Source organism: Phoenix dactylifera, unplaced genomic scaffold (assembly GCF_009389715.1).
Source record: "Phoenix dactylifera cultivar Barhee BC4 unplaced genomic scaffold, palm_55x_up_171113_PBpolish2nd_filt_p 000366F, whole genome shotgun sequence".
In the NCBI taxonomy this organism is placed as follows: domain Eukaryota; kingdom Viridiplantae; phylum Streptophyta; class Magnoliopsida; order Arecales; family Arecaceae; genus Phoenix; species Phoenix dactylifera.
The window spans coordinates 270,499-297,412 of NW_024067820.1; the positions used below are offsets into that span (position 1 = coordinate 270,499).

The following is a 26,914-nucleotide window of genomic DNA, read 5'->3' on the forward strand; positions in this document are numbered from 1 at the left end:
CCGGCCAACCACCCAATTGCTAAACGGGGCCCACTCTTCCAGTTTGCTGCTGATACAGAGCCTATCATCCAATCATGCGTGAGTAGCGTTTTAACTTTTGTATTTCGCATCGTCAAAACTGCTGGAAAACTACTATTTTGCCTAAAAATTATTATATTTTTATTTCATAAATATATTATAAAGCAATAATCTACTAGAAAAATTTAAAAGATTGAAAAAGATTTGTCTCATCGAGGTGTATGATATACAGCCGGTGATTCACCCCCCACGTACAAATTTACAGCAATTTTATCCTCAAAATACAACAACCAACTCAATCTGATCCTCCTTTAGAAGAACTCTATCGGTAAAACAAACCCTCAAGAGATAGAATTAGATTAAGATTAATACCGAAGAAGCCTATTTATAAACTCTATCCAAAAAATCGAAAATTGGAAGAAGCATCTTACAAAAAAAGTATTTTAAAATATTTAAAACAACTAAAATTTAGAAAATTAAAAATAATAATTTTTTAATTAAAACTCCAACAAAAACAATATAGCTAACCACCTCTCTGTTTTGCTTTTCGTTATCATGTTGATAGAACTTAAGACGCCATATCACAAGGATAATGAATAGGTCAAATGCCAACGTTTTGCTTTTAACACCAACTTTTTCCCATTAAAATATTTGCCAAGAACCATTACGACAGTAACAGATTAGTTGCCAACACGCATTAATAGGAATTTTAAATTTTTTTAGCAAAAATATGGTACGTGACAACATTTCAGATTACGGCCATCATACTACGACTACAACAGCATTATCAATAACAATGGGAACTAAGCAGGAAAAACGTTGAAGTTGATTTGGCGAGTTCAAAGTGCCGACAAATTGAGAGGGCCAAGTTGGGTCAGCAGGAGCAGGATGTTGAAATCCATTGGCCAGTTTGTCTCGACCAGCTGCCACCAGGTCTCCTTAGATATCAGTCAGGCCTCCGCTTCTTACCCTGGGGTAGGAGACTAACCTGAATTTTCTCATGTCGAGAGAATGATGGGCATCATTCCAATCCAGACCTGAGATTCATATACCAAAGCTGTAACCAGTAAACAAGTTAAAACATGAATCTGACAAATTTATCCAAAGCAGTGGCCGTCCAGCTAAATCCATCTTATTTTCCAACACATATACACGCTATTACATTCATGCAAACACTTCTATACCGTGAAATATACACTTGTTCCTGGTGGAATATGCTTTCCTATATACAAACGCATCTTGCCTGAGGAGGCATTTGCTCTACACTTGACAGATCTTATTGAAAGCAACGATAGGGGCAGCAAAAGGCAAACTGCTGACTCGAGGTTGGAAAAGAAGGCATGTATGTGCCCAAGGATATACTTACCAGATGTCATTGAAAGCATAGTTTAAAGGAGGAAAAGGATAAGCAAACTGCCGGCTTATATGCCAGGATTGTCATACGTCGAACCATTTTTAAAATCCAAGGGTGATTTGCTGCCTTCAGGACAGTAATGTACAACCAGAGTTGTAGCCACAAAGCCATAAAAGTTTTTATTTTTAACATCCAGGCGTGTGACATCAATGTTCATCATCAACTGAAAGGGGAACAGATTTGACCTGGTAATAAGAGAAAAACGGTAAGGGGGATCAGATCTTGCATAGTTAAATAGATGTGAATCCAAATGAAAGAGAATTTTCCAAAGTACATACTAACGTAAGATTTTTGAAAATTGACTTGCTTATGCTGTGCATTGTTTTTGTCAAGCAAAGCATTTCAGGAGAATACTGCATGAAAATTGGACTTACCAAGTCCCTGAACTTCAATATGTAGAACATCTCCAGATAACGACGTGTCTCGCGCCTTTCAAGCTTTGAAACATACTTCCAGAACCCATAAACCCCAGCCAATGTCATTAGCCTTTCAGAATAGATTTTCCATGTATACCTGCAGTTTTCAAATGAAATTGTTGCTTTTATCCATGATAGGCAGATTCATGAAAGATGAAGCTACAGTTAGAAGTCGGACAGATGCAGATGAACCTTTCATGGATTCGACAGAGCCCTCCTTTAGATATCTTCTCCCAATAGCCAGAGTCCTTTTTGCACTTTTCAAAGAACTCAGCCATGAGTTCACCAGCCTGGTCAGGATGATATGGGTCTATATGGAAACCTGACACCCCATGCTCAATGATTTCTGCAGGTCCTCCATGACAAGTGGCAAATGTTGGAAGACCACAAGTCATGGACTCCACAACAGTGAGTCCAAAGGCTTCATAAAAAGCAGGCTGCAGTGAAATGGGGCAATTAGTTATGTTAAAATATATATGAAATATCAGAAAGAGATGAATGATGCTAGACTATACCTGCACAAATGCACCTCTAGTATCGGCTACATAGCGATAGAGCTCACCATTGCGTGCCCTGTTCATTTGGGCAGAAATCCACCGGAACTGGCCAAATAAGTTATAAGTCTTCATGAGTTGGTGCATCTTCTCAATCTCTTGAATTTCTTCCCTGTCACTGGATGTCTTCACATCATTGTGACCAGCCACTACAACCAGGTTTACCAATTCTCTTAGTTTAGTGTTTTTAGCAAAGCATTCAACCAGTCCTGTTATATTTTTCACCCGGTCAAGTCGTGCCATGGAGAAGATGAGGGGCTTGGACCGGTCATCCAACCAACCACTGTATAAGGAGAAACATAAGTAAACTTATCAGATACAAGCACTGGAATTACTACTCAACTGCAAAGAGCAGATACAAGCACTGGAATTACTACTCAACCGCAAAGTACAAAAGTTATCGCCAAACCCATCATTTGAAAAACAGAAAGGTTCGAAATTATTATACAAAAAGATTGATATGTTCAAAAAAGAAAAAATTGTTTCATAAAGAGAAGCTTTTGCAGATGTCAGCTACATTTTATATTGGACCTTTTCTGATGACAAAGGATCATTCATAAACAAGGACAGAAATAATAATAGTTGGTCAACTGCCATTACATTGGTTCAAAGTCGCTGCCTGGTGCGAAAGAATCAGAGATATAGTTGTCAAAACCAGACAGAATTTTCCACATGTAATAATCATCCACAAACTCTTTAAAGTTGAGTATTATGCTGATGTTGTTATATGCTTTATTTTTCTTTTCGAGAATAAATAACTAAATCTATCATGACTGTATGAGGCAAAACAAAACATAGCAATTCAGTTATTCAGTTATTTTAGGAAAGTTTGACATACCTTGCAACACATAAAGTGTACAATATGAGCTTGATACATCATAAAATTTTTGACCCTCAAATAAAATCACAATTACTGAAGATTAAGTTGATTTATTCAACAGACTGTAAATACCCCAAGTAGGGCATGCAAATGGATTGGGTTCGCTTCAGATTCTGTATGAGTGAGATGCAACCAAAATTGGTCTCTGAATAGGAACACATGCAAAACTAACTAGTTTAGCCAACTGATTCAGGTTGGGTTGGTTTTGAGCTTGAACCAAATTTGTGCAATACCTCATGTACTAACTAAAAGTTGCAATGTACAGCTGCAAATGATGCTTTAGTTTTCAGAACAAATGTGTTAGATATGTGGAAGGGCGTTATGGAAAACTACGAAGGCCAACGAAGCAAGAGAAAGAACAGAAATTTTGGAAAAATAACACTAAGGTGTGACTCCTCAGTAGAAGTTGGCAAGCCGAATAAGAGTTTGCATTAATTCAAGAACAGATCTAATGGAAAATTGGATCTATTTTTAGAGACGTGAACCCAACCAACAGACTGAGATTCTCAGTCTCAATCAGATCCATGTTTAACTCTCTCTCTTGTTGTGAGGATCCGTGCGGGCGTGTGTTTAGTCCCACATCGGTTATTCGCTGGGTAGATCTTGGGTACTTATACAGGATCAAGGAACCCAAATAAAACCTTCCGGCTAGCCATTTTGGGTGAGGTCCTGGGTTGTTACAAATGGTATCAAAGCGAACCCGGCCCATAACCTATGTGGACTAGGGGACACAGCAGCACGGATCCATTGGGGCTGACCACGGGCCAATCGTGGTATTTGTGATTTGATTTGAATAGATATGAACCCTTAGCCTGACGAGGACGTCAGAGCTTGAACGGGGGAGTATGTGAGGACCAGTGCGGGCGTGTGTTTAGTCCCACATCGGTTATTCGCTGGATAGATCTTGGGTACTTATACAGGATCAAGGAACCCAAATAATAAACTTCCGGCTAGCTATTTTGGGTGAAGTCTTGGGTTATTACAAATGGTATCAGAGCGGACCCGGCCCATAACTTATGTGAACTAGGGAACACTGCAGCACGGATCCATTGGGGTTGACCACGGACCGATCGTGGTGTTAATGATTAGATTTGAATGGATTTGAACCCTTAGCCTGACGAGGACGTCAGGGCTTGAACGGGGGGAGTATGTGAGGATCCGTGCGGGCGTGTGTTTAGTCCCACATCGGTTATTCGCTGGGTAGATCTTGGGTACTTATACAGGATCAAGAAACCCAAATAATACCTTCCGGCTAGCCATTTTGGGTGAGGTCCTGGGTTGTTACACTTGTGTCTCAAATCCCAACCAGAGACCGATAATAGTGGCGACCCACTTTGTCAAAAGCTATTTTAACATAATCCATTATCTACATGTGCATGTCACACCCTTGTGGTTAATTTCATCAACGCTCGTGCAGATCAACCGTAGCAACTTGAAAGGAGTCATAGGTACTCATTTCGATATTCAAAGGCGAAAAATCAAGGAACTCTGCAGCATTAACTAAGTTAAATAGCAAAAGAAGCTGATCAATGAAAGAGAGGGCAAAGTTTCCAAACAGGATGCAAGAGAAAGAAAAGGTTTTATAGCCAACTCCACCTAATAAGAAGATGGCGGCTGCTCATTAGCAAACAACCCCACATGCCAATATATTCTTCATTACTACTCATTCTTGTGTAATTCTCTCTTCAAAAATGATTTTATTTCATACATATCACTTACATACATGTATGACACTGTAATCCAACGACGAAGTGACTGATTAATAAGTATAATTTATCATTCTTCAGTCCATAAACAATGATTCTTCAAGATCATTATCTATAGTGCTTACACGAAAACAATCATGTCTGTGCTATCAGCACCCCTCCCCTTTTCCTATTAATTTTCTTTTATTCATGAGGCAGGCCAGGGTGCACAGCATGTAAACATCATGCAATGTGTACATATTCATCTTATTTCAATTGCCTGATCAGAGGTCTGATAATATAAATTTTTGGATAAGAAAAAGGAAATTAAGGCTTTTTGTTCACCCAGATCAAGTTGATAGATGATGCATACACAGTTGACATATAGCATAATCCTGGTGGATGAAGTGGTTATATGCTTTTAGAATGGTAAGTGACTGTCGAGAAATATTTGGCACTACTAACATGGAAATTTGTGTCTCCAGGCACAAAAGATGATGACTGCAGCAATGTTAACCCAAAGGAAGTGTGATAAAACACCCGGATGAAGCTTGATATGGTTACAGCCAAAAAAAAAAAAACTAAGATTCAGATCGTGTTTGTTTAAGGATCAGCAAGAAGAAGAAGGATCTTTAATAATAATACAAGTGAATTATGCAAAAGGAACAAATTGATCATGAATAGGATAAAGCTCATGGTTATTATGGCATGGAAGAGAAAAGGAGACAGTACTCTTCATCCAGAAAGCAGTGTTCAAGATCCTCAGCATCCAGTATTAGCAAATATCCAAAATAGCAGAATGGTCGAGTAAATATCTCCATCTCAGATCTACATTTTTATTGGATATCAACAGAAAGATCCATTTGACAAGCAAAATTCAACCAATCAACTAATAGTTTGTGTTAGATAAGATTGTGTTGCGCCCATGTTTGTTACAAATTGCAGAAGTTCACTGCTCTTAGTTTTATGTTAAAGATCCCAAACATACAAAGTTTAGTGATCAGTGCAGCATCCATAATGAAACATAGAAATTGTTGATCACAAGGTTCGCTATATCACTACCACCTACCATACCAATACAGCATGGTACGCACACCATACTGACACTGAATCGGGAGACCTTTCTCTCGCTTAGCCATGATACCAAGCACACAGGGCAGTACAGTCTGGTATAACACAGAACCGGATGGTTCCGCTCGGCTCACATCGATTCAGCCCCTGCCATACTGAACCTCAAAACTATATTGATACCTTACCAGCATGGTATGGTATTGCCTAATATGGGCAATACAGCGAACCTTGGTTGATCATGCCTACAATGATCAATATCACTGTGATAAGGTGACAAAAAACTAGTCCCAAAGAACGCACAAGACGCAAAAGCATGAGCTCTGTCACATTTTGTCATTGAATTCTCAGATATACCTCTCAAAGTAAGTAGCCTAAATTCATAAATGTAAAGACATGGGAAAAGAAAAGGGGTTCATCTCTCCTACAAATATCAGGGATAAAACACGATGTGTTATTTACTCATGAACTTGAATACCTAATACAGATTTCTTAGATCTTCGCATGCATTAATTGACCCCCCGGTGCTTGTTTCTACACTGAATGAGAAAGGTTGGCAAGTTCGCAAACAAGTTTTCATAGAGTTCAAAGAATGTAAGGAATCTTTGTTGGACATTTAAAGATGGAATAAGAAACCCAGAAAGTTAGACAAATGGTCATGATAAGGCTTACCAATTAAAGATAATTGTAGGATTATAAAAACTCATAAATAAAACACATGCATCCATGGTTGGTATAAGGCTTACTGCTTAAAGATTATTGTAGGGTTATAAAAATTTACAACATTATTTTAATGGGCATTAATTTCCTTATAGATTTGCATGCATCCACAGGAGCTTTTCAAAGGTATCACAATCACAACCTGCCCATTACAGTTACAGTTCAAGCATATTAATCTAGAATAATGACATCCTCACTAACCTTCTTATTTTTTTGAGAAAAGACATTGTCACTAAGATCTAGAAATAGTAATCAGCGGTCATGTTTATGTTTGTTGAGTTGAAAGCAAAGAATGAGGAACCGTCCCAAACCGGACGGTTTCGCCCATTCCAAGCCGTACTGGTAGCTTACCGTACGATTCCAGCTTTAAAAATGGTTCGCTGCCGGAGTCGGAGAATAAGAAAAAGAGAGAGCAAGCGGGGTGGAAGAAGAAAATACTGACTCCCGAGGCTAGCTCTTGGCTCACTAGAAAGGTCTCTTTTTAGGAGGTGGAGAGCGTTGTGAAAGAAGCTAAGTCCGATAAATTAGATAAGGCCCTCGGGTCAGATGGATTCCCCGCTGGCAATATAATGAGTTTTGAGGGATTAAACCCTGGGATTTGGCTTTGAAAAAGCTAGATACGAGATTGAAGGATTTTATGAACCAAGTCAACGGGCGAGGGATGATGGAATGATCGACTCGAAATGGGTTCGGCTCGAAGGCTGACGTAGATATTGAAGCTGATGCGTATTGGAACTGATGCAGTTTTTCAGTAAACTCTATTAATAGCCTACTTTGTTATATTTAGACTATGCTGTTAAATAGCTAATCTTGGAAGTTGTTTTTGTTTAATGCTATGTCATTTTCAAGGTGTCTATATAAATCTGTACTCTTGGAAGTGTAAAGGGCAGAACATTAAGAATCAATCAAACAGGTTGTTGATTGAAGTTTCTCCTGGCAATTCTCTGTTTTTCCATTGTTTTCTAACAATTGGTATCAGAGCAGCTTCGATCTGTGAAGGGCGTTATGGCTGCTCCTAGTTTATCTACCACAGTTTCTATATTTGGTGGTGAGAATTATGATTATTGGAGTATCAAGATGAAGACTCTCTTCCCGTCACTTGATCTTTGGGATGTTATTGAAAGTGGGGTTTCTGCTCCAACAGAAGGCACTTCAGAATCAACCCAAAACAAGATTGACAAGCAAAGAGATGCTAAAGCCTTGTTTACTCTGCAGCAAGCTGTGAGTGAAGCAATCTTTCCGAGATTGATGAGAGCAACAACTTCAAAGCAGGCCTGGGAGATTCTGCAGCAGGAGTTTCAAGGAAATACTAGAGTTAAGACAATCAAGCTTCAAGGTCTGAGAAGAGAACTTGAAAATCTCAAAATGAAGGAATATGAGAATGCAAAAGACTATTGCACCAGACTCATTGAGGTTGTAAATCAGATGTGTGCTACGGAGAAGAGGTATCTGATGTGAGAATTGTTCAGAAGATCTTGATTAGCTTGACAGAAAAATATGATCATGTTGTTGCTGCAATTGAAGAATCCAGGGATCTTTCAACCTTAACTGTCGCTGAGTTGATGGGATCATTACAAGCTCACGAACAAAGAATTGACAGAAGGAGTGAAGTCTCTCTAGAAAATGCATTCCAGCTGAAAGTTAATCTGAAAAACCAGAAACAAAAAGATTTCAAGAAGAAGTCCAAAAGCACACCAAAAGGAGGAGAATGTTCTCAGAAAAAGAGAACTTCAAAAGGAGAATTTCCACCTTGTGGTGTCTGCAAGAAGACCAATCATTTGGAAAAGGACTGTTTTCATCGCGGAAAGCCTCAGTGTACATACTGCAAGACGTTTGACCATGTAGAGAAGGACTATCGGTTCAAAAACAAGAACCAACAGGCCAATTATACAGAAGACAAGGAGGAGCACTTGTTCTTTGCATATCAAGCCGTTGTTGAACAGAAGAGTAAAGAATGGTTTCTAGACAGTGGGTGTAGCACTCATATGACTCCAGATGAAGGTATGTTCTCAGAAATTGATAAGTCTGTCAATGTTAAGGTCAAATTGGGGAATGGTGAATTGGTGGAAGCAAAAGGAAAAGGCACAATCACTATGGAAACCAAGAAAGGAACCAGATTCATCAAGGATGTTCTATTTGTTCCAAGTCTCGATCAAAGTCTTCTAAGTGTTGGTCAAATGATGCAGAATGGGTACTCTCTATACTTTAAAGGGGAGTCATGCACTATTTATGATCTGAAGAACAATAATCAAGAAGTGGCTGAAGTGAAAATGGGAAATTGCAGAAATTTTCCTATTCAATGGCACTTCCCAAAAGCTATGATGGCTAAATTTGATGATACAACTCTTTGGCATCAAAGGTTTGGACATTACAACCTTAATGCACTGAGATTGTTGAATCAAAAGGACATGATAAGAGACTTACCTCTCTTAGACCAGAATATGTCAGTATGTGGAGGGTGTATGCTAGGAAAACAACAGACAGTCTTTTCCTACAAAAAAAGCTTGGAGGGCAAAAAAAGCTTTGGAGCTTGTTCATACTGATGTGTGTAGCCCAATGAGAACACCTTCTCAAAGCCAAAACAGGCATTTCATCTTGTTTATAGATGATTACTCAAGGATGACATGGGTTTATTTTTTCAAAGAAAAATCTGAAGTTTTTGGGATTTTCAAGAAGTACAAGCTGCTGGTTGAGAATCAAAGTGGTTGCAAGATCAAGACTTTGAGAAGTGATAGAGGTACTGAGTTTAACTCAAGAAAGTTTGATAAATTCTGTGAAGAAGAGGGGATGGAACATTAATTGACAGTAGCTTACACTCCACAGCAAAATGGAGTTTCTGAGCGAAAAAATAGGACAGTGATGGAGATGGCCAGATCAATGTTGTTGGAGAAAGGCCTTCCAAAAATGTTTTGGGCAGAGGCTGTTAATACAGCAATCTATTTGCTCAATAGATGTCCAACAAAAGCTATTCCTAATCAAACTCCTATTGAGGCTTGGAGTGGCCAAAAGCCTACTGCAAGTCATCTGAAGGTTTTTGGCTGCATTTGCTATATTCATGTTCCTTCACAGAAAAGACACAAGCTTGAAGAAAAATCTGAGAAAGGAGTTTTTCTTGGATATAGCACTCAATCCAAGGGGTATAGACTCTATAACTTAGAGTCAAAACAGCTTGTTACAAGTAGAGATGTCGAGTTTGATGAACAAGCCACTTGGAATTGGGATGAAGAAAAAATGTTCAATCAAACTATCCTTATACCAGAAAGAAGAGGATCTCAGCTTGCTATTTCTGAGATTCAAAATGAAGGAAATGAAGGGCATGGAAATCTGCTAATGACTCCAACTTCATCACATGGATCAGAAGGCAGTTTGGATGAAACTTCTTCACCAGAATTTCCACCTAGAAGGCTAAGGTCTTTAAGTGAGATTTATGAATGTTGCAATTACTCCTCTGGAGAACCTGAGAATTTTGCAGCAGCTGTAAAAGAAAAAATCTGGGCAGATGCAATGGAGGAGGAGATCAGAATGATATAAAAAAATGATACATGGAAGCTGGTCTCATGTCCTGACAGCAAAGAAGTTATTGGAGTTAAATGGATTTTCAAAAGAAAACTTAACTCTGATGGTTCCTTAAAAAAATGCAAAGCAAGGCTTGTTACTAAAGGCTATTCACAACAGCCAGGGATTGATTACAACGAGACTTTTGCACCAGTTGCTCGGTTAGACACAATCCGAACACTTGTTGCACTTGCCGCTCAGAAAAGTTGGAAGATTTTTCAACTTGACGTCAAGTCAGCATTTCTCAATGGTGTTCTAGAAGAAGAAGTCTATGTTGATCAACCAGAGGGCTTTATAAGAGAAGAAGGGAAAGTTCTTCGATTGAAAAAGGCTCTATATGGGCTCAAACAAGCACCTCGAGCCTGGTATGAAAAAATAGATGGCTATTTCAGTGATCAAGGCTTCAGTAGGAGCATGAGTGAACCTACACTCTATGTGAAATTCAAGGGTAAAGCTTTGCTTATAGTTTCATTGTATGTTGATGATCTGATCTTCACTGGAAATAATCCAGAAATGATTGAAGAGTTCAAGCAAGATATGATGAAAACCTTCGAAATGAGTGACTTGGGGTTAATGCATTACTTTCTTGGAATGGAGATTTGTCAAGAAGGAGGAATCTTCATATCACAGAGAAAGTATGCAGAAGACTTGTTGAAAAAATTCAAAATGCTAGGATGCAAAACAGTGGCAACACCTTTAGTTGCAAATCAAAAGCTGAAAAAGGAAGATGGGGTTAAAAAAAAAAGATGCTGCAGCTTACAGGAGTTTGGTTGGCAGCTTGCTATACTTAACTGCCACTCGACCTGACATTATTTATGCTTCTAGTTTGTTGTCCAGGTTTATGCAAAGTCCAAGCCAAGTTCATTTTGGTGCTGCTAAAAGAGTTCTTAGATATGTGCAGGGTACTATGAATTTTGGCATATGGTTCAAGTTATGTTCCCACTCAAAATTAACTGGCTTTACTGACAGTGATTGGGCTGGCTCAGTTGATGACATGAGAAGCACTTCAAGGTATTGTTTTAACTTCGGATCAGGAATGTTTTCTTGGGGATCAAAGAAGCAGGCTACTGTTGCCCAGTCAACTGCAAAAGCTGAGTATGTTGCAGCTGCTGGAGCTGTAATTCAAGCTATTTGGCTGAACAGAATTCTTGACATGGGAGAAAAACAGCAAGGTCCAGTGGAGATTTATTGTGATAATAAATCTGCCATTGCTATGGCTAAGAATCCAGTTCATCATAATCGAACTAAACACATTGCAATCAAGTACCATTTCTTAAGAGAAGTTGAAGCAAAAGGAGAAATTAAACTCAAATTCTGCAGCTCTGAAGAACAAGTTGCAGACATTTTCACAAAAGCTCTTCCTAGAGACAAGTTTCAGTTCCTAAGAAAGATGCTTGGAGTTTCAGAAAAATACATCAAGGAGGAGTATTGAAGCTGATGCGTATTGGAATTGATGCAGTTTTTCAGTAACTCTATTAATAGCCTACTTTGTTATATTTAGACTATGCTGTTAAATAGCTAATCTTGGAAGTTGTTTTTGTTTAATGCTATGTCATTTTCAAGGTGTCTATATAAACCTGTACTCTTGGAAGTGTAAAGGGCAGAACATTAAGAATCAATCAAACAGGTTGTTGATTGAAGTTTCTCTTGGCAATTATCTGTTTTTCCATTGTTTTCTAACAGTAGAAGAGAAGAGTTTCGGCATTCAAATGAGCTATTCCTATTCCACTAAATTCATTTCTTGGATCACTTTCCCAAAAGAGTTAAGCTACGATAGACCCAATTCATGTGGGAGAAGGAAAGGCAACGGACGCCGGCAGAGGGCCGTGGGGGGCCGGCGGAGGCCGTGGGGGGCGGCGGAGGCCGTGGCCACAGCCGACTTCACTTAAAAAATTTCAATTTTTTCCACTCCCCTCCCCCCGCGGCCCTCCACCAGCGTCCGCAGCCGCTCCTTCTCCCTCCCTCCCCTGCTCTCTCTCTCTTTCTCTTCTGCTTCTCCAGCTCCAGCATATTTTCTCTCTTGATACGGGCTCGGCACGGCCCTTACCGACTCGTGCCGCCGAGCAACCGATACGGTGCCCGGTACCGGCACACTAGACCTTGGTTGAAAGTAATCATCTTTCTTTCTGTTAAATAAAAAAACTGTATCGTTAAATATTTATTTGTGTGCAACTAATTGATTCAATGCAATAACACTTCAGATGAGTGACTTTGCGCCAGAGAATAGGCCAAACAGATTACATTATTTGATATTGATAGAAGTGGTCATTACAAAGGAAACCTGTTAGAGAGCAATTTCTCTATCAGATACCCAATAAAAAAACTCTCAGTTATTTCACAAACGGTATCATGTCTTTGACTATCTATAATTTTTGCAGATATAAATAATTCAACAGACAATCTCGAGTTGACATTAAAAAAAATGTTGTGTAATTGTTTTGTATGCTGATTCTTAGATATGAGAACTCAAGACCTGATACTAAAAAGGCATAATCATTTTTAAAAAAAGTAATGCTTAAATTATTCCAGGATGAAAATGAAACACAAATCTGGGAACAACAGCTCAAGGAACAGATAAATATTAATGAAATGCACGCACAAGTTAAACTGCATAAGCAACATGTTTTCAGTAATCAACATCAGACAAACAGCACATGAATAGAATTAATAATCAAGCACTCACATGTGCTCGCCATGTTGCTCTGGATCATACAGCAGCTTTTCAATTGAATCATGAAGAGAAGTAAGCCTCCTTTCCTTTTCCGAGTATGGAAAGTAAATAGACACATCTGCTCCCGGGGAGACAATATTGAACTTGGGATCAAAAACATCAATGCCATGGACAACACGGTACAAACCAGGAAGAGTGAAAGCAGTATGGCTCTCATACTGTCCAACTGTATTCTTGCTGAAACAGAAAATATAATAGTTCTCATCTAACATCCTAGAAGCATTAAAACAAGCATCTAGCATCAAACAATTACAGAAGTTTTGAAACGGAAATTGAATTTAAAGTAGTTTTCATTTTTTTTAATGTTTCTCTAACACAGACCATAATTAATCCCATTATAAACAAGAATGCCATCTTTTTATATGAGGGATGCTAGTGCTACACCACTCACAGGTGAATGTCACCTATATCAACCATGCAACCGTTAGATCCATAGTTGTGAAGGTCCAACAATGGGGGAGAAACACAGCCACAGAACTATAGGATAGATGCAGTACGGTATAGGAGCTATTCACCCAAAGTGTGCATGGTGTAGCACCTTTGAATATCAAAAGACGATTGACTAATGATAGTTTATATAAGCTTCCAGATATACACATTTAAGTTGCTGAAACAACCATACTACACCATGTAGAGATTTCAAATTGAAATCCTAACATCCATATAGCAATTTGACGGAAGGAAAATCGTACAAAAACTATCCAATTTTCAAGAATTTTGATGATAACATAAAGCAAAAATGTTTCAAACTTTCCATAAGTACCAGATGTACTGTAACATACAAAATCACATGCAATGGTGGTGAATGGTATCTACCAATATTAAGTCAACATTTGACACCTCCTGAACCCCACCGAGGGCCCATAAAAAGGGGAAAAAAATCATGAAACATGAAAAGGATCCTCATGTCTTTTCCTTTTTGTTCTTCAACATATTTCAATGTTTGATGGCAAGCATTCTTGATGATATTGTTTTGAACAAATTTGAAACCCAGCTGCAGAACATGGAGATGACAGCATATATTTTTGAAGAAATACCATACAAGAAACTTTTTAACAAATGGAGAGAAAAGTCCTGTCCTAACACATCTAACAAGTGGCTCAATAATTTTTCAGTGGAGAGAAAAATTAGTTGAGTCCCGAAGGCTGAAGGGTAAACAGAGCATATACAAGGCAATCACTTTATTACTGCAAGAAACAAAAGAACATGGATACTTGCTTTGCAATTATGTAAATGTTTTGTAGACCCAAACCTTCTAATAAAAAACTTGGACATTAAGTTAAGAATGAGTTGAACACCCAACTAGGCAGGACAAGTACCTTCCAGCAATCTCCTGATAGGTGCTAGTTATTATAAAATCTGCATTGTTCATAGCAATCAGATCAGCAGTGAACTGGCATGAGAAGTGGTATTTGTCCTCATACTTTTTCCAATATATATCTGAATCTGGATATTTTGTTTTCTCTAGTGCATGAGCAATGTTGCACTGCACAAAGTTTATCAATTAGAATGGTGTAACAATACAACCCATGGAAAACATGTAGCAACGATGTCAGTCTAGAGCATACCTGGGTAATTCCTAATTTGTAAGCTAACAAAGATGCAACAAGATTTCCATCACTGTAGTTCCCAATAATTAGATCTGGAGTGCCATGTAACTCTGCAGCAATTTCACTAGCTGCATCCTATTGATAAAATAAGCTATTAACAAGTGCCTGAATAAATAAGCCACGACAAAATGATAAGAAAAGAATTTATTAACAGTTGAACTAGATTGAAGATATCAAAGAGAAAGCATATAACAAGTATGCAGCACCCAGGATCCATACATACCTGCATATCAATAAAGAGGAAAGATTTTAATTAAACTGAGAACCATTATGGTAGTAGATGTTAGATTTTTTGGTTAAATAATGATTAAAAGTTTTCATACTTTAAACCATATATATTTATATATATATTAAGATGGAAGTTTGGCTCAGTTGGTTTGTACGTTGGTTTTCTAATTAAAGGGTCACGGGTTCGACTCTCCTTTCCCTCGGATTTATTCTCCGTAGCCGAATTGCCGAGGCTTCTTCGTCGCTCATCCGAGGCGCGTGGGCCCCACGTGCCCGTGCTCATCCGAGGTGGGTGGGTCGCGCCCGAGGCGCGAGGAGCCGAGGCACATGGGCCGTGCCTCGCGCCCGAGGCGCGAGGAGCCGAGGCACATGGGCCGTGCCTCGCGCCCGAGGCACGAGGAGCCGAGGCACATGGGCCGTGCCTCGCGCCCGAGGCGCGAGGAGCCGCGTTGTTTCCTCGCTTGCGCCTCTTCAACGCACGCCCTCTTCCTAGGGACGACCTTCTTTTCGCGACCGACCTCGCATCCGCTTGCCCTACTCCCAGTATTTTTTTTTCAAACTTTTTTACCAGTTTTGACCATTGGATCGTTTTTGGTCGCATCTGTCCCAAAGAAATCTATAAATAGATCTCTACATCTCTACAGATTAGACGCAAGACAAAATCGAAAGCAGAGAACTTCTATTCTCCTTTCCTACTCTTTTTTTTCAATCAACGGGCTTGCTACATACTGATTCTGGGTTCGAAGGCTTTTTTGATTCGTGCAAATCATTGAGGCAGAAGGAACATTGCGAGAGGCTGTTGTATCTCAAGAGTAGAACGCCATCCAAGCCTTGTGTACTGTAAGGTGGAGAAATCTACTGCAAGAAAAGTGACCAACATACCACGCCTCAGCATCTCGGATTCCATTTTCTCTATTTATTTTCTTTAAGCCTATTACTGCCTATTATTTGTTGAAGTAGAATATTTTAGATTTTAATTTTTCTGGGACTTGTTACTCCCAACAATCTTGAAGTAGATTTTTCCTACATATAAAAAGGCTAGTATTTAAAGTTACCCCAATGGCCAATGCAAGTGACTCGATTTCTCCTGAAAAGTTTAATGAAAATAACTTTAAACGTTGGAGACAGAAGATGGAAACCTTCTTAACCACACTTGGGTTATTTTCTATAATTTTTGACTCTCCTCCAAATGAGAAAGAGAATGAACCGGCTAGAACTTGTAATTTGAAGGAATTTAAGAAGAAAGACTACCTGTTTAGGGGAAGGATTATGTCCTATCTTTCTGATCCCCTTTTTGATGTCTACTGCACTTTTAAAACCTCCAAGGAGATTTGTGATGATCTTAAGAAGAAATATGTTATCTAAGATGCCGGAATGGACAAGTATGCTCTGATAGATCTCTTAAGCTGCAAATGAATCTCACGTTCACAACTCAAGAAGAAAATCAGGAATCACTCCTGAATGAAGGAATCTCTCCAACAAGGATTGGGTTTTATCAAACTTCATCTTTCTTTCTTTTGAATCCGAAATATACTTAAATAGAAAATCCTATGTGTTTGAAAGACTCAAACTTACAAGCCTATAAAATAGCTATCAAGCGCTGTTAATCAGCTTATTTTTCTAACTAACAGATACGAAGAATTCAAATAAAACCAAACAAACTCCACAAGTCGTGGAACTTAATCAACTTCCCTAAAGACTTGGTCTTCTACGCTGCATCAACTTTCCACCCTCTTCAAGAACTTGACTCCGGCAAGTTAAGAGTCTTGTACTGCTGTAAAAGTTCTGGATGAAGTCGATTAATTTCTTCAGCCTGCAACCATACACACTCTGATAGAGGACGATTCTTCCATCGGACCAGGAACTTGAAATACCCTCCTCATCGAGTAGTGACAAACTGATGGTCTAGGATCGCTTCAATCTCTTCACGTGGTTTGATATTGGGAGGTAGCCTCAGAGGAGTTTCCTCTGCAACCTGCTCAGTTTCTGTCTCTCCTTGGAACTCAGTTAAATCTTCAACATTGAAAATTGGACTAAACCCAAAATTGGCTGGTAAATCAATAAGATAAGCATTCAAGCCCAACTTCTTAAGGATTTTAAAAGGTCCAGCTTTTCTGGCATGCAATTTGTTGTATGATCCTGGCTCAAATCTTTCTGGCCTTAACCTGATGAAAACGGAATCTCCCTCATTGAACTGCTTGTCACGTCCGCTTGCATTGGCCCGAGCTCGATACACTTCGTTCCGCTGGAAAATCTTCCTCTTAACTTCTGCATAAACATCTTGCATATACTTGACGAAATCAACTGCACCTTCACTCATTCGCTGAGAACTTGGCAATTCATGAAGGTCAATCGGTGTAAATGGCTTCCTTCCATTCACAATCTCGAATGGTGTACAGCCTGTTGTCCGGTTAACTGAGTTGTTGAAGGCAAACTCAGCTAATGGAAGAATTAGATCCCATGTGGTGGAATGTTCTTGGATCAGACATCTCGATAGACTACCCAAACTACAATTAGTCACCTCCGTTTGTCCGTCCGTTTGTGGATGAAAAGCACTAGAAAACTTCAGTTTGGTTCCAATCTTTGGCCACAAGATTTTCCAAAAGTAGCTGACAAATTTAATGTCTCTTTCACTAACAATACTTTTGGGCAGCCCATGTAACTTCACAACTTCCTTCAAAAATAACCCGGCAACCTTTGAGGCATCAAAGGTGTGATTACAAGGTATGAAATGGGCCATCTTTGAAAACCTATCGACAACTACCATTATTGAATCATTATTCCTTGGTGTCTTACGGAGACCCAAAACAAAATCTATACTGAGGTCTTCCCAGGGCTGATTTGGTACTGGAAGTGGAATGTACAACCCTATATTTTGCTTTCCTCCCTTGTTCAATTGGCAAACCCTTCATCTTCTCACAATCTTCTTTACATCTCGCCTCATACATGGCCAAAAGAACCTATCATTGACTAAAGCATACGTCTTATCTTGGCCAAAATGACCAGATAATCCACCCCCATGCAGCTTAGCAATGATAAAGTCTCGCAAAGAACTTGCAGGAATACATAGCCTCGTCCCTTTGAACAGATAATCATCCTTCAACACAAATTCTCTGTTAGCTCCTACATCATCTCTGCAGTCCTTCCACACAGCACCAAAATCCTTGTCCTCAGCATATTGTTTCTTGATTTCTTCGAGTCCTATAAAGTTAATGGAGGAAGAAACCAAAGTACACATCCTACGACTAAGGGCATCAGCTACTCTGTTTTCAGAACCACTTTTATGCCTAATTACAAATGTATACTGTTGTAATACATCAACCCACCTAGCATGCCTGGCACTCAATTTCTTTTGGGAGTTTATATATTTCAAAGAGTCATGATCAGTATACAATATGAGCTCCCTATGAATGAGATATGGCCTCCAATGTTTTAGGGTTTGAACTAATGCATAAAACTCAACATCATAGGTAGAATACCTTCGTTTTGCATCGTTCAACTTTTCGCTAAAAAAGGCTATTGGATGACCTTCTTGACTCAACACACCTCCAATTCCAACATGTGAAGCATCACAAGCTACTTCAAAAATTTTATTGAAGCCAGATAAGCATAGAACTGGAGCTTGTGTCATTCGGCACTTGCTCTCCTGAAATGCCTTGTCTGCAGCAACCGTCCATTTGAATTGTTTCGACTTCAAGCATTCTGTCAGAGGTGCAACAATGGAGCTAAAATTCTTCACAAACCTCCTGTAGAAGGTAGCAAGCCCATGGAAACTTCTAACTTCATGAATATTCCTCGGAGTTGGCCACTCAACTATAGCTTTAATCTTCTCCTTATCTGCTTCTACTCCCAAATCTGAGATTATAAACCCCAAGAAATTCACCCTTCGCTGCATGAACGAACACTTCTTTTTATTGATCAAAAGTTGTCCTGTCCGGAGCAACTCAAACACATGCTTAAGATGATCCAAATGCTCCTGTAGATTCTGACTATATACAAGAATGTCATCGAAATAAACAACAACAAATTTTCCCAAATAAGGCCTCAATGTGTGAGTCATTACTCTCATGAATGTGCTTGGTGCATTTGTTAGGCCGAAAGGCATGACCAACCACTCATACAACCCATCTTTTGTCTTAAAAGCTGTCTTCCATTCATCACCAGGCCGGATTCTTATCTGATGGTATCCACTTCGTAAATCTATCTTTGAGAAAATAGAAGCTCCACAAAGTCAGTCCAACATATCATCAAGCCTAGGAATTGGAAACCTATACTTGACGGTGATTTTATTTATAGCCCTACTATCAACACACATTCGCCAACTCCCATCTTTTTTTGGTGTTAATAAAGCAGGAACAGCACAAGGGCTAAAACTTTCCCTAATATACCCTCTATCAAGTAAATCCTGGACTTGTCGCTTAATTTCATCGCTTTCAGTGGGACTCATTCTATAAGAAGCAATATTTGGTAAAGAAGAACCTGGTATCAAGTCAATAGCATGCTGAATTTTCCTCATGGGAGGGAGTTGTTTGGGTAGCTCATCGGGCATCAAGTCTGCAAACTGGTCTAACTGAGGTTGCACTTCTTCTAGTACCATGTCTCCTTCAGGTTTTGAGTCTCGACCCAGCAGAAAAAAAATCACATTCTTTTTACTACTTTCTGCCTCAAACCGTTTCATATTCAGCATAGTAGTTTCAGTTTTCTTCTTCTCTATAAAATCAGAGATCTTAAGTGGCTTCAGCACAATTCTTTCGCCACCAAAATCAAATGCAAAAGTATGCTCAAATCCATCATACACAGCCCTTCGATCGAACATCCATGGTCTTCCTAATAACATATGGCAAACTGACATGGGAATAACATCACAGAGAATCTGATCAGAATAGTTTCTTCCCAAAGAAAATGAAACTTTGCCATGTACTTCACTGGGACAGTAGTGTTGTCATCCACCCAACTAATCTTATATGGCCTCGGATGCTTTTCTTTCAACAATCCAAGACACTCCACAGCTTCCTCTGCAACCACATTCATCCCACTCCCATTGTCAATAATCACATTCAGCGACTTTTCTTCATATTCCATTCGTGTATGGAACATATTAGTCCTCCTCCAATCCTCTTCTTCATCTAGTTTTTGGCCTGTTAACACCCTTTGGATCACACAACTTGGCAGCTCTGAGGCTTCCAAATGCTCCTTGTGGTCTTCCTCTTTTGTCTCTTCTTCAAACAGAATTTCTTCCATATGAAATTCAGGTATGTCTTTGCCACAAACTAGAGTTGGTTTCCGGTCCTTTGTTGGACAAACTACTGCATAATGCCCAAATCCCTTACACTTGTAGCATTGAGGTCCCTCTCCTTCCATCTTCTGTTTGCCCTTGTTATCTCTTCTTCCTTGTACATTCGAAGTTTGAGATCTGTTAGGGACAGATCTTGCAAACCATGAATCCTGAGTGCTGGTTCTCCTAAAACTGGTCTCATTAGTCTAAGCTTCAATGCGGAGAGCCATTTGATAGGCCTCATCCACATTCAGTAGCCTTTGCCTCATCAACTCCTTACGGATATCAACTCTCAATCTGGTTCGATACCTCACAATAGTCTGATAATCATTCTCCACCACTTGACTTCTCACTTTAAGTTCATGGAACTTATCAGTGTATTGAGTTACTGTCATTGTTCCTTGTTTCAACAAAAGCAATTCTTCATACATAACTTGCTCATAGTCAATAGGCAAGTATTTCTCCTTTAGCTTAAGCTTCATCTCCTCCCAATCAGCAATTGCTGGTTGTCTTGTTCTCTGCAAGTGCTCCTCCACACTTCCCCACCAAGCCCGAGCATGTCCCTTCAATTTCATCTTGACATACCTCACCTTTCTATCTTCCGACACCGAGAACCAATCGAAATAATCCTCCAATGCTGTCAGCTAGTCCTGGAAAGAATGGGGTTCAAGCTTTCCATGAAAGTCTGCAACATCTACTTTCATCCTCTTGGTCAATTCATTGAGCGGTTCACGTGCATTCCATTGGTACCACCATTTGTTCCTCCATTGGTCCCCTCACGGTTTCCATGAACAAAATTTGGTCTGTGATGATGCCCACCATTTGTTCCTCCATTGGTCCCCTCACGGTTTCCATGAACAAAATTTGGTATGTGATGATGTCCACGATTTCGTCTCCCCATGTGCACCTCGTGCTCTGATTCTCCCATCTCCTCCTCATGGTTGGGTGGTTCCACCCTTTCTTCCTCGGACAAGACCCTGTTCCACAACTGGTCCATTCTTTGGTCCATCCTCTGGGTAACAATTTGAAGCTGTTGAATAGCTTGTAGCAATAGTTCATTGATTTGGTTTGGATTGGGGTTGGTTGCCTTTGTAGTGGCTGTGATGTTTTGGTCGATGTGTTGAGTGGTTTCTGGGCGGAGGTGTTGGTTTTGTGGTTGACTCATGTTGTATGAATTACCACTTCTGGTGGTAGTCATGAACAGAAGGTGGCTTGGGAAAAGAAATGAAGGTGGCTCTGATACCAAAATTGATAGATTTCTTAAGCTGCAAATGAATCTCACGTTCACAACTCAAGAAGAAAATCAGGAATCACTCCTGAATGAAGGAATCTCTCCAACAAGGATTGGGTTTTATCAAACTTCATCTTTCTTTCTTTTGAATCCGAAATATACTTAAATAGAAAATCCGATGTGTTTGAAAGACTCAAACTTACAAGCCTATAAAATAGCTATCAAGCATTGTTAGTCAGCTTATTTTTCTAGCTGACAGATACGAGGAATTCAAATAAAACCAAACAAACTCCACAAGTCGTAGAACTTAATCAAACTTCCCTAAAGACTTGGTCTTCTACGCTGCATCATGCTCCTAATCAATTCATGTCTTATAAGATGGTTGACACCAAGCCCGTAGTTGACCAAGCCCATGAGTTAATTGTGATTTATCATGAATGAGGTTTAAGGGGAATGGGTATAACTGAGAGCCTTCAAGTTGCTTGTACCATTGATAAGCTCCCACCTTCTTGGAAAGATTTTGGGCTATTCCTAAAACATAAAACCGAGGATATGACAATGAAAACCCTATTGTCTGCCATTAGGATCCAAGAACAACACCTTGAGAAAGACAATGAACAACTCATGAACCCTGAGTTTCTAACCAAGGTGAACTTTGTAGAAGGCCAGAATAAGACCCATAAGTTCAAGAACTCCAAATTTGAAAAGGGTGGACCTAGAAACAAAGCAAACCTATGAAGCCAAAACACCAGATCAATAAGAATGATCGGAAGCCGATTTGCTACAATTGTATTCTATCAAATAAGGTGTTTTATGGAGAATGTCTAACTAAAATCATGACATTTCATTTGAGGGAATTAAAACTTATCTATGAAAGGTTACCTCTGCAAAGGTTTCCAAGTAAGGCCATACATCAAATCTTGAAATCCATTTCCGAAGAATTCCCTTTTCAGTTCTAAAAGGCACCCGCAGGATGTAAGTACGTTGTGTTCCAGAAACTCTTTCAAGCCGTTGATTGCATGTTGTCCCTTTTGCATCAGGTATCAACCGAGTCACCTTCAGTTAACAGGAAATGGCATAAGAACTTAATTTGAAAAGTAAAAATAAAAAGGGAATGAAAAGGAAAGAAATGCAAGCTAGTTACATGAGCATAATGAGGCAAATGCAGTAAATATAGTTAGTGACAGAAGGACAACATGCAATATCATATAAATGAAGAAAAATGCGAGTAAATCTAATGGTTAGAAAATGGAAATCTCTAAATTATGAACATGAAAAGTAATTTTCAAATATACTTACAATGAGAATTTTGGGATCAACATCCAGCCCTTGCTTTTTTAGTCTCAGAATCATCTCATGCTCTAGTGCACGAACTTGATCCAATATATAGACAATCTGTGTATCATATGCATAAGCTAAGAAAACTTCTTCCGGTTAAACCAAGAACTTTCAAACACCCATAAAGAAAAGCATCTCCATGATCAAAGTATCCAGTAAAATAGAGAGGAAAGGCAGAACTGGATTTTATTAAACAAGATAATACCTGCCCTCCAGTGTCTGGCAAACCTAATACATTAGCCTGGCCAAAGTACCCATGGGGAGAAACAATTACAACATTGAACACCATGGGTATCCTCCCCAGAAATGTCTCCAAAGTGGAGGGATCAGGAGCTTGAAGAACATCCAGCAGAAGACGAATCATCTCCAGCACTCGTTCAGCTGTATCGCCCCAACCTTTCTCCAAACCCATCTCTTGAAACCTGCAAATTAATTATTAACAGGGTTATCAACAGGCGTGAAGTGACCTTAATCTTCTAAAAATATAGATCCTGAAGTTCCTTTTCTATAACCCCATGCTGCTTAAGCTGTTCCTGACAGGAAAATCTTAAATACAGTTAGTCAATACTAGAAAGTCATGATCAAGGATTGACTGAAGGCAGCTAGCACACCCAGATTAAGCAGAGTAATGAAATTTTGGCTCAAATATTGGGAATTACAAAGGTCTAGTTTTGTAACACCTGCAATAATGGCATGCTTGGCAAATTATGTCCAAGAAAAATAAGCCCTTCTCCCCAATCAAGGAGATAAATCACTGATAAACTGGTTTTATAGCAGCCGGATGACCAACCCTTGCAGCTGTATTCACTCACCTCTGACTAAAAAAGTAAATATTGGTCAAATCATTTTGTAGGGTACTAAACCAGTGTGTGCCGCCATACCATTTCAAGGTTAAATCTACCCTAAATCTATGCAAAAAGGTACAGTTTGCATATAGCACCAGCTTCTTCAGCTCATAATTGACTATAATTGTTTCATATAAAAAGTATACTAGACCATGATAGCTCTACCTGCTAAGATTATACATGTGAGGGAAGCTATTTTGCTTACACATGAGCAAATTGAGAGAATGACGTCGAAGGTGGGAGCTTAGACAGATGGTCCTCGGCCTTTGCAAGCACAGACTGAAGCCTGGACACACTCTGTATCCTATCATTCAGCATCATCACCTGTCCCATCCGATATATCCGACTCAATCTAATGATGACATACATTACAATGAAATATTCTCAGTTTCACTGCAAGCCACACTTACATGACCCTTGAACCTGTGTGCCCGGAGGAACTCAAGCAGGGGTTCCAAGCAGTCCTTGTTCCGAAACATAATAGACGAGAGGTGCCGGTTGAGGAACTGAACTCCATTCCCGATGGACGACGACCGGTTCGGCCGTGGGAATGAGGCATTAAAAGGCTCGAAGTCGAGCTCCAGCACAAAGTGATCATTATAGCTACTGAAATAATCAACACATCCGAAGTTCACATGAGATGGGAGAGTACAGAAATACAAATACCGCATCTTGAGGGCCGTATGGATCGTTACCGCTCATCGACGAGCTCTTCCTTGAAATGGAGGTACTCGGCCACAGTGAGCTGCTCGACGCTAAGCTCGTAGACATTAACCCGCACGTATTCCCACACGCCAGGCCTCGGCCGGACGGCGATGGCCACAAAAGGTGGCAGAACTATGGCTTCCTAATTCCCAGCCAAACAAGTTAACATCAATACCGACGGGGAAACAATTCCATTTAGGGATGCAGAGACAATAGAGGAACGGGGATGGGGGGTTTTAAACCTGGGCGGATTTGAGGACCTCGAAGAAGGGGCCCTCGGAGAGACGGCTGCGGCCGTCGTCGTCGATGGTGGCGAGGGCGTCGAGGAGGTGGTGGGGCTGGAGGATTCCCTTCCCCTTGCTCACGTACCTGCGAAGATCGAAGAGTCATAGTCAGCGACCACAGGCGACGGTGCCTCCATGGCTAGGTTTAGAGTTACGGTTAGAGGTGGAATTCGATCGACGAGGTGAACGATCAAGAGAAGGGAAGAGAGGGGACCTGGAGAGGAGGAAGACGAGGTCGTTGCGGTGGGCGGAGAGGGTGTCCTCGACCCTCTCGCGGATGGTGGGGACGCGGCCGAGCTTGGGGGTGGCCATGGCGGGACGTCACAGTCTCGGACCGAGAACAGGGGAATGAAGGAGCGGTGGTGACGCAAAGGGAGAGAGAAACTCGAGCGGCGAAAGAAAGAGAGGAAGCTTCTACTCGGGGAGCCACGGGATTTGAGCGAACGGTGGGGGGATATTTAAACAGGGGGGGGCATCAGATGCGGCGCCCGACCAACCAAGCGATGCGTGAGTTTCGGTTTGGTTGTTTTCTGGATCTGGACCTCCCACAACTCGCTTGCAGAATTTTTTTAAAAAAAAATATAATATTTATAAAAAAATTAATTAAATTAAAAATATTTTTTATTTTTTTATTGGCTTTTTTTTTCTGCGAATGGAACGAGCCCTTCATGTGCAAGGCCATTCCATGCTCTGGATCACCTATTTTCATCACCACCAAAAGACCATTTTCCTGATCGATGTGGTGCATGAAAAATTAAAAATAGATTTTTACCAAAAAAAAATTTAAAAATAGATCATGTCAGTCAGAATTTTAGGTACTATTCAGCTAATCACCAATTTTCATAAATGATAGTATTTTTATCTTTTACTCCATTGCTTATATCTAAATCAACATGAACAGTGCTAGTCAAATCTTGTTGCAAGAAATGATTTGTGTAAATTATAGATTTGTTGTTATAAAATTGCAAAGTTAGTGATTGTGGACCAGTAGACTTTTCATTTGTGCAAAACGAGCAGCCCATTTTCCAACAAATCATATCTCACTTGTATTAATTATATTATATTATTTATGTTATATTTTTCAAAATATTAATTTGTTTATTTTTTATTTTAAATTTATAAATAAAAAATTTATTTTAAATATAAAATTAATGTTGTGTACTGATGGTTTTATTGTATCATTTGGTATTTGATATCTTAGAGTCCAAGACTATGTCTAATCAGAACTTTGAAATATTTTAGTTCTTTCCTAATCCAAATTTATACAAACTTTTATTTCAATAGACATGAATTGAAATCTCTCTTTATCCTGGTATTAACCACCTACTGAAATGGATGACATCAATTTGTTTAAAAAGTTAGATAAATAAATCAGTGGCATCGATCAAAGAGACATGGGATAATTTAAATGGAGGACTCACCACCCATTTTGCTAAACTCACTGGATTCGCTGAACACGCTGGATTATGCCATGATTGAATCATTTTGCTAAAGAACTACAACAATTTATAAGCAAGACCATTCTTTAAATAATTATATATTTAAGTTTTATTATTAAATAAAAATATTTTGTTTATCCCAAACCATTCCTGAAATATGTCCAATTTGTGATTTTTTCTGAAACATCAAGAATAAATTTAGTACTTTGGTCCCAAATTAACAACTGAGACTTGTATACTCTGCTAAAAAGCAGGTTTGCATTTATTATGAAGAGGTTATGAGGAACATAGCAGCATCTTACTTCAAAAACCTTTGCACCATACAAAAACCTTTTGCTTTGGTGCTTCCAAGTTTCTAGCTATATACATAATCTTGTTCATGGATTCAAGAGTTGAGTGTTAAATGAATGATTGGATAATAGATATTACAAGCGACCAGTATCAAGTTTTTTGGAATTAAATCGAACTCCATGCCTCTTTCAGTTGGCTCGCTCTTATTTGACTCGTTGGATAACAGTGCAGCCCATAAACATATAGGAAGGTCAGTCCATTAAAATAGTTATGGAGTCTAGAATTATTTTTGACATAAACATGTTCTAAAATTACAACCATCCAATACAAAGTCAAGCTTTACCTTTTGTTGGGCTTCCAGCCACTTCTCTCTCATTGGAAATTTTGTTTTGGAGCAAATGGTGGGACTCTCTTACATTATATAGTTACATTATCCCTACGTATAAATAGCATCTGTATGCATTTGATTTGATGAAAATTAATGTTTACACATATAGAAAAAACCTATTTATGTCCCATCAAAAGGTTTTCTTTCTCTATCACTATAACTAATCAAACTTTTTGATTTGCCTCCTTTTATTCCACACTTTGTTTGTCTCCATATATTGAGCAATTAACGGTCAATGA

At 39.3% G+C, this 26,914-nt stretch overlaps 1 protein-coding gene across 1 annotated transcript; it reads right to left on the reverse strand.

Annotated features, from left to right (window-relative positions):
• Positions 1 to 715: 715 nt before the first annotated feature.
• Positions 716 to 24,990, reverse strand: LOC103711450 (sucrose synthase 4-like). The gene is made up of 15 exons (XM_039118513.1): positions 24,772 to 24,990; positions 24,516 to 24,642; positions 24,264 to 24,415; positions 23,979 to 24,174; positions 23,774 to 23,892; positions 22,929 to 23,145; positions 22,685 to 22,780; positions 22,268 to 22,441; positions 14,610 to 14,726; positions 14,361 to 14,527; positions 12,994 to 13,218; positions 2,364 to 2,685; positions 2,041 to 2,285; positions 1,807 to 1,945; positions 716 to 1,617 (listed from the first exon to the last, which is right to left on the reverse strand). The coding sequence occupies exons 1-15, from the start codon at positions 24,867 to 24,869 to the stop codon at positions 1,579 to 1,581; spliced, it is 2,433 nt and encodes an 810-aa protein (XP_038974441.1). The 5' UTR covers positions 24,870 to 24,990; the 3' UTR covers positions 716 to 1,578.
• Positions 24,991 to 26,914: the final 1,924 nt, after the last annotated feature.

Excerpts from the sequence above, each read along its gene's own strand:
- LOC103711450 (XM_039118513.1), bottom strand. The coding sequence starts at position 24,869 with ATGGCCACCCCCAAGCTCGGCCGCGTCCCCACCATCCGCGAGAGGGTC. Across the intron at positions 23,146-23,773 it reads TTCTCTCAATTTGCTCATGT|GTTTCAAGAGATGGGTTTGG; the intron begins GTAAGCAAAATA and ends ATTAATTTGCAG. Across the intron at positions 22,442-22,684 it reads TTGATCCCAAAATTCTCATT|GTGACTCGGTTGATACCTGA; the intron begins GTAAGTATATTT and ends TGTTAACTGAAG.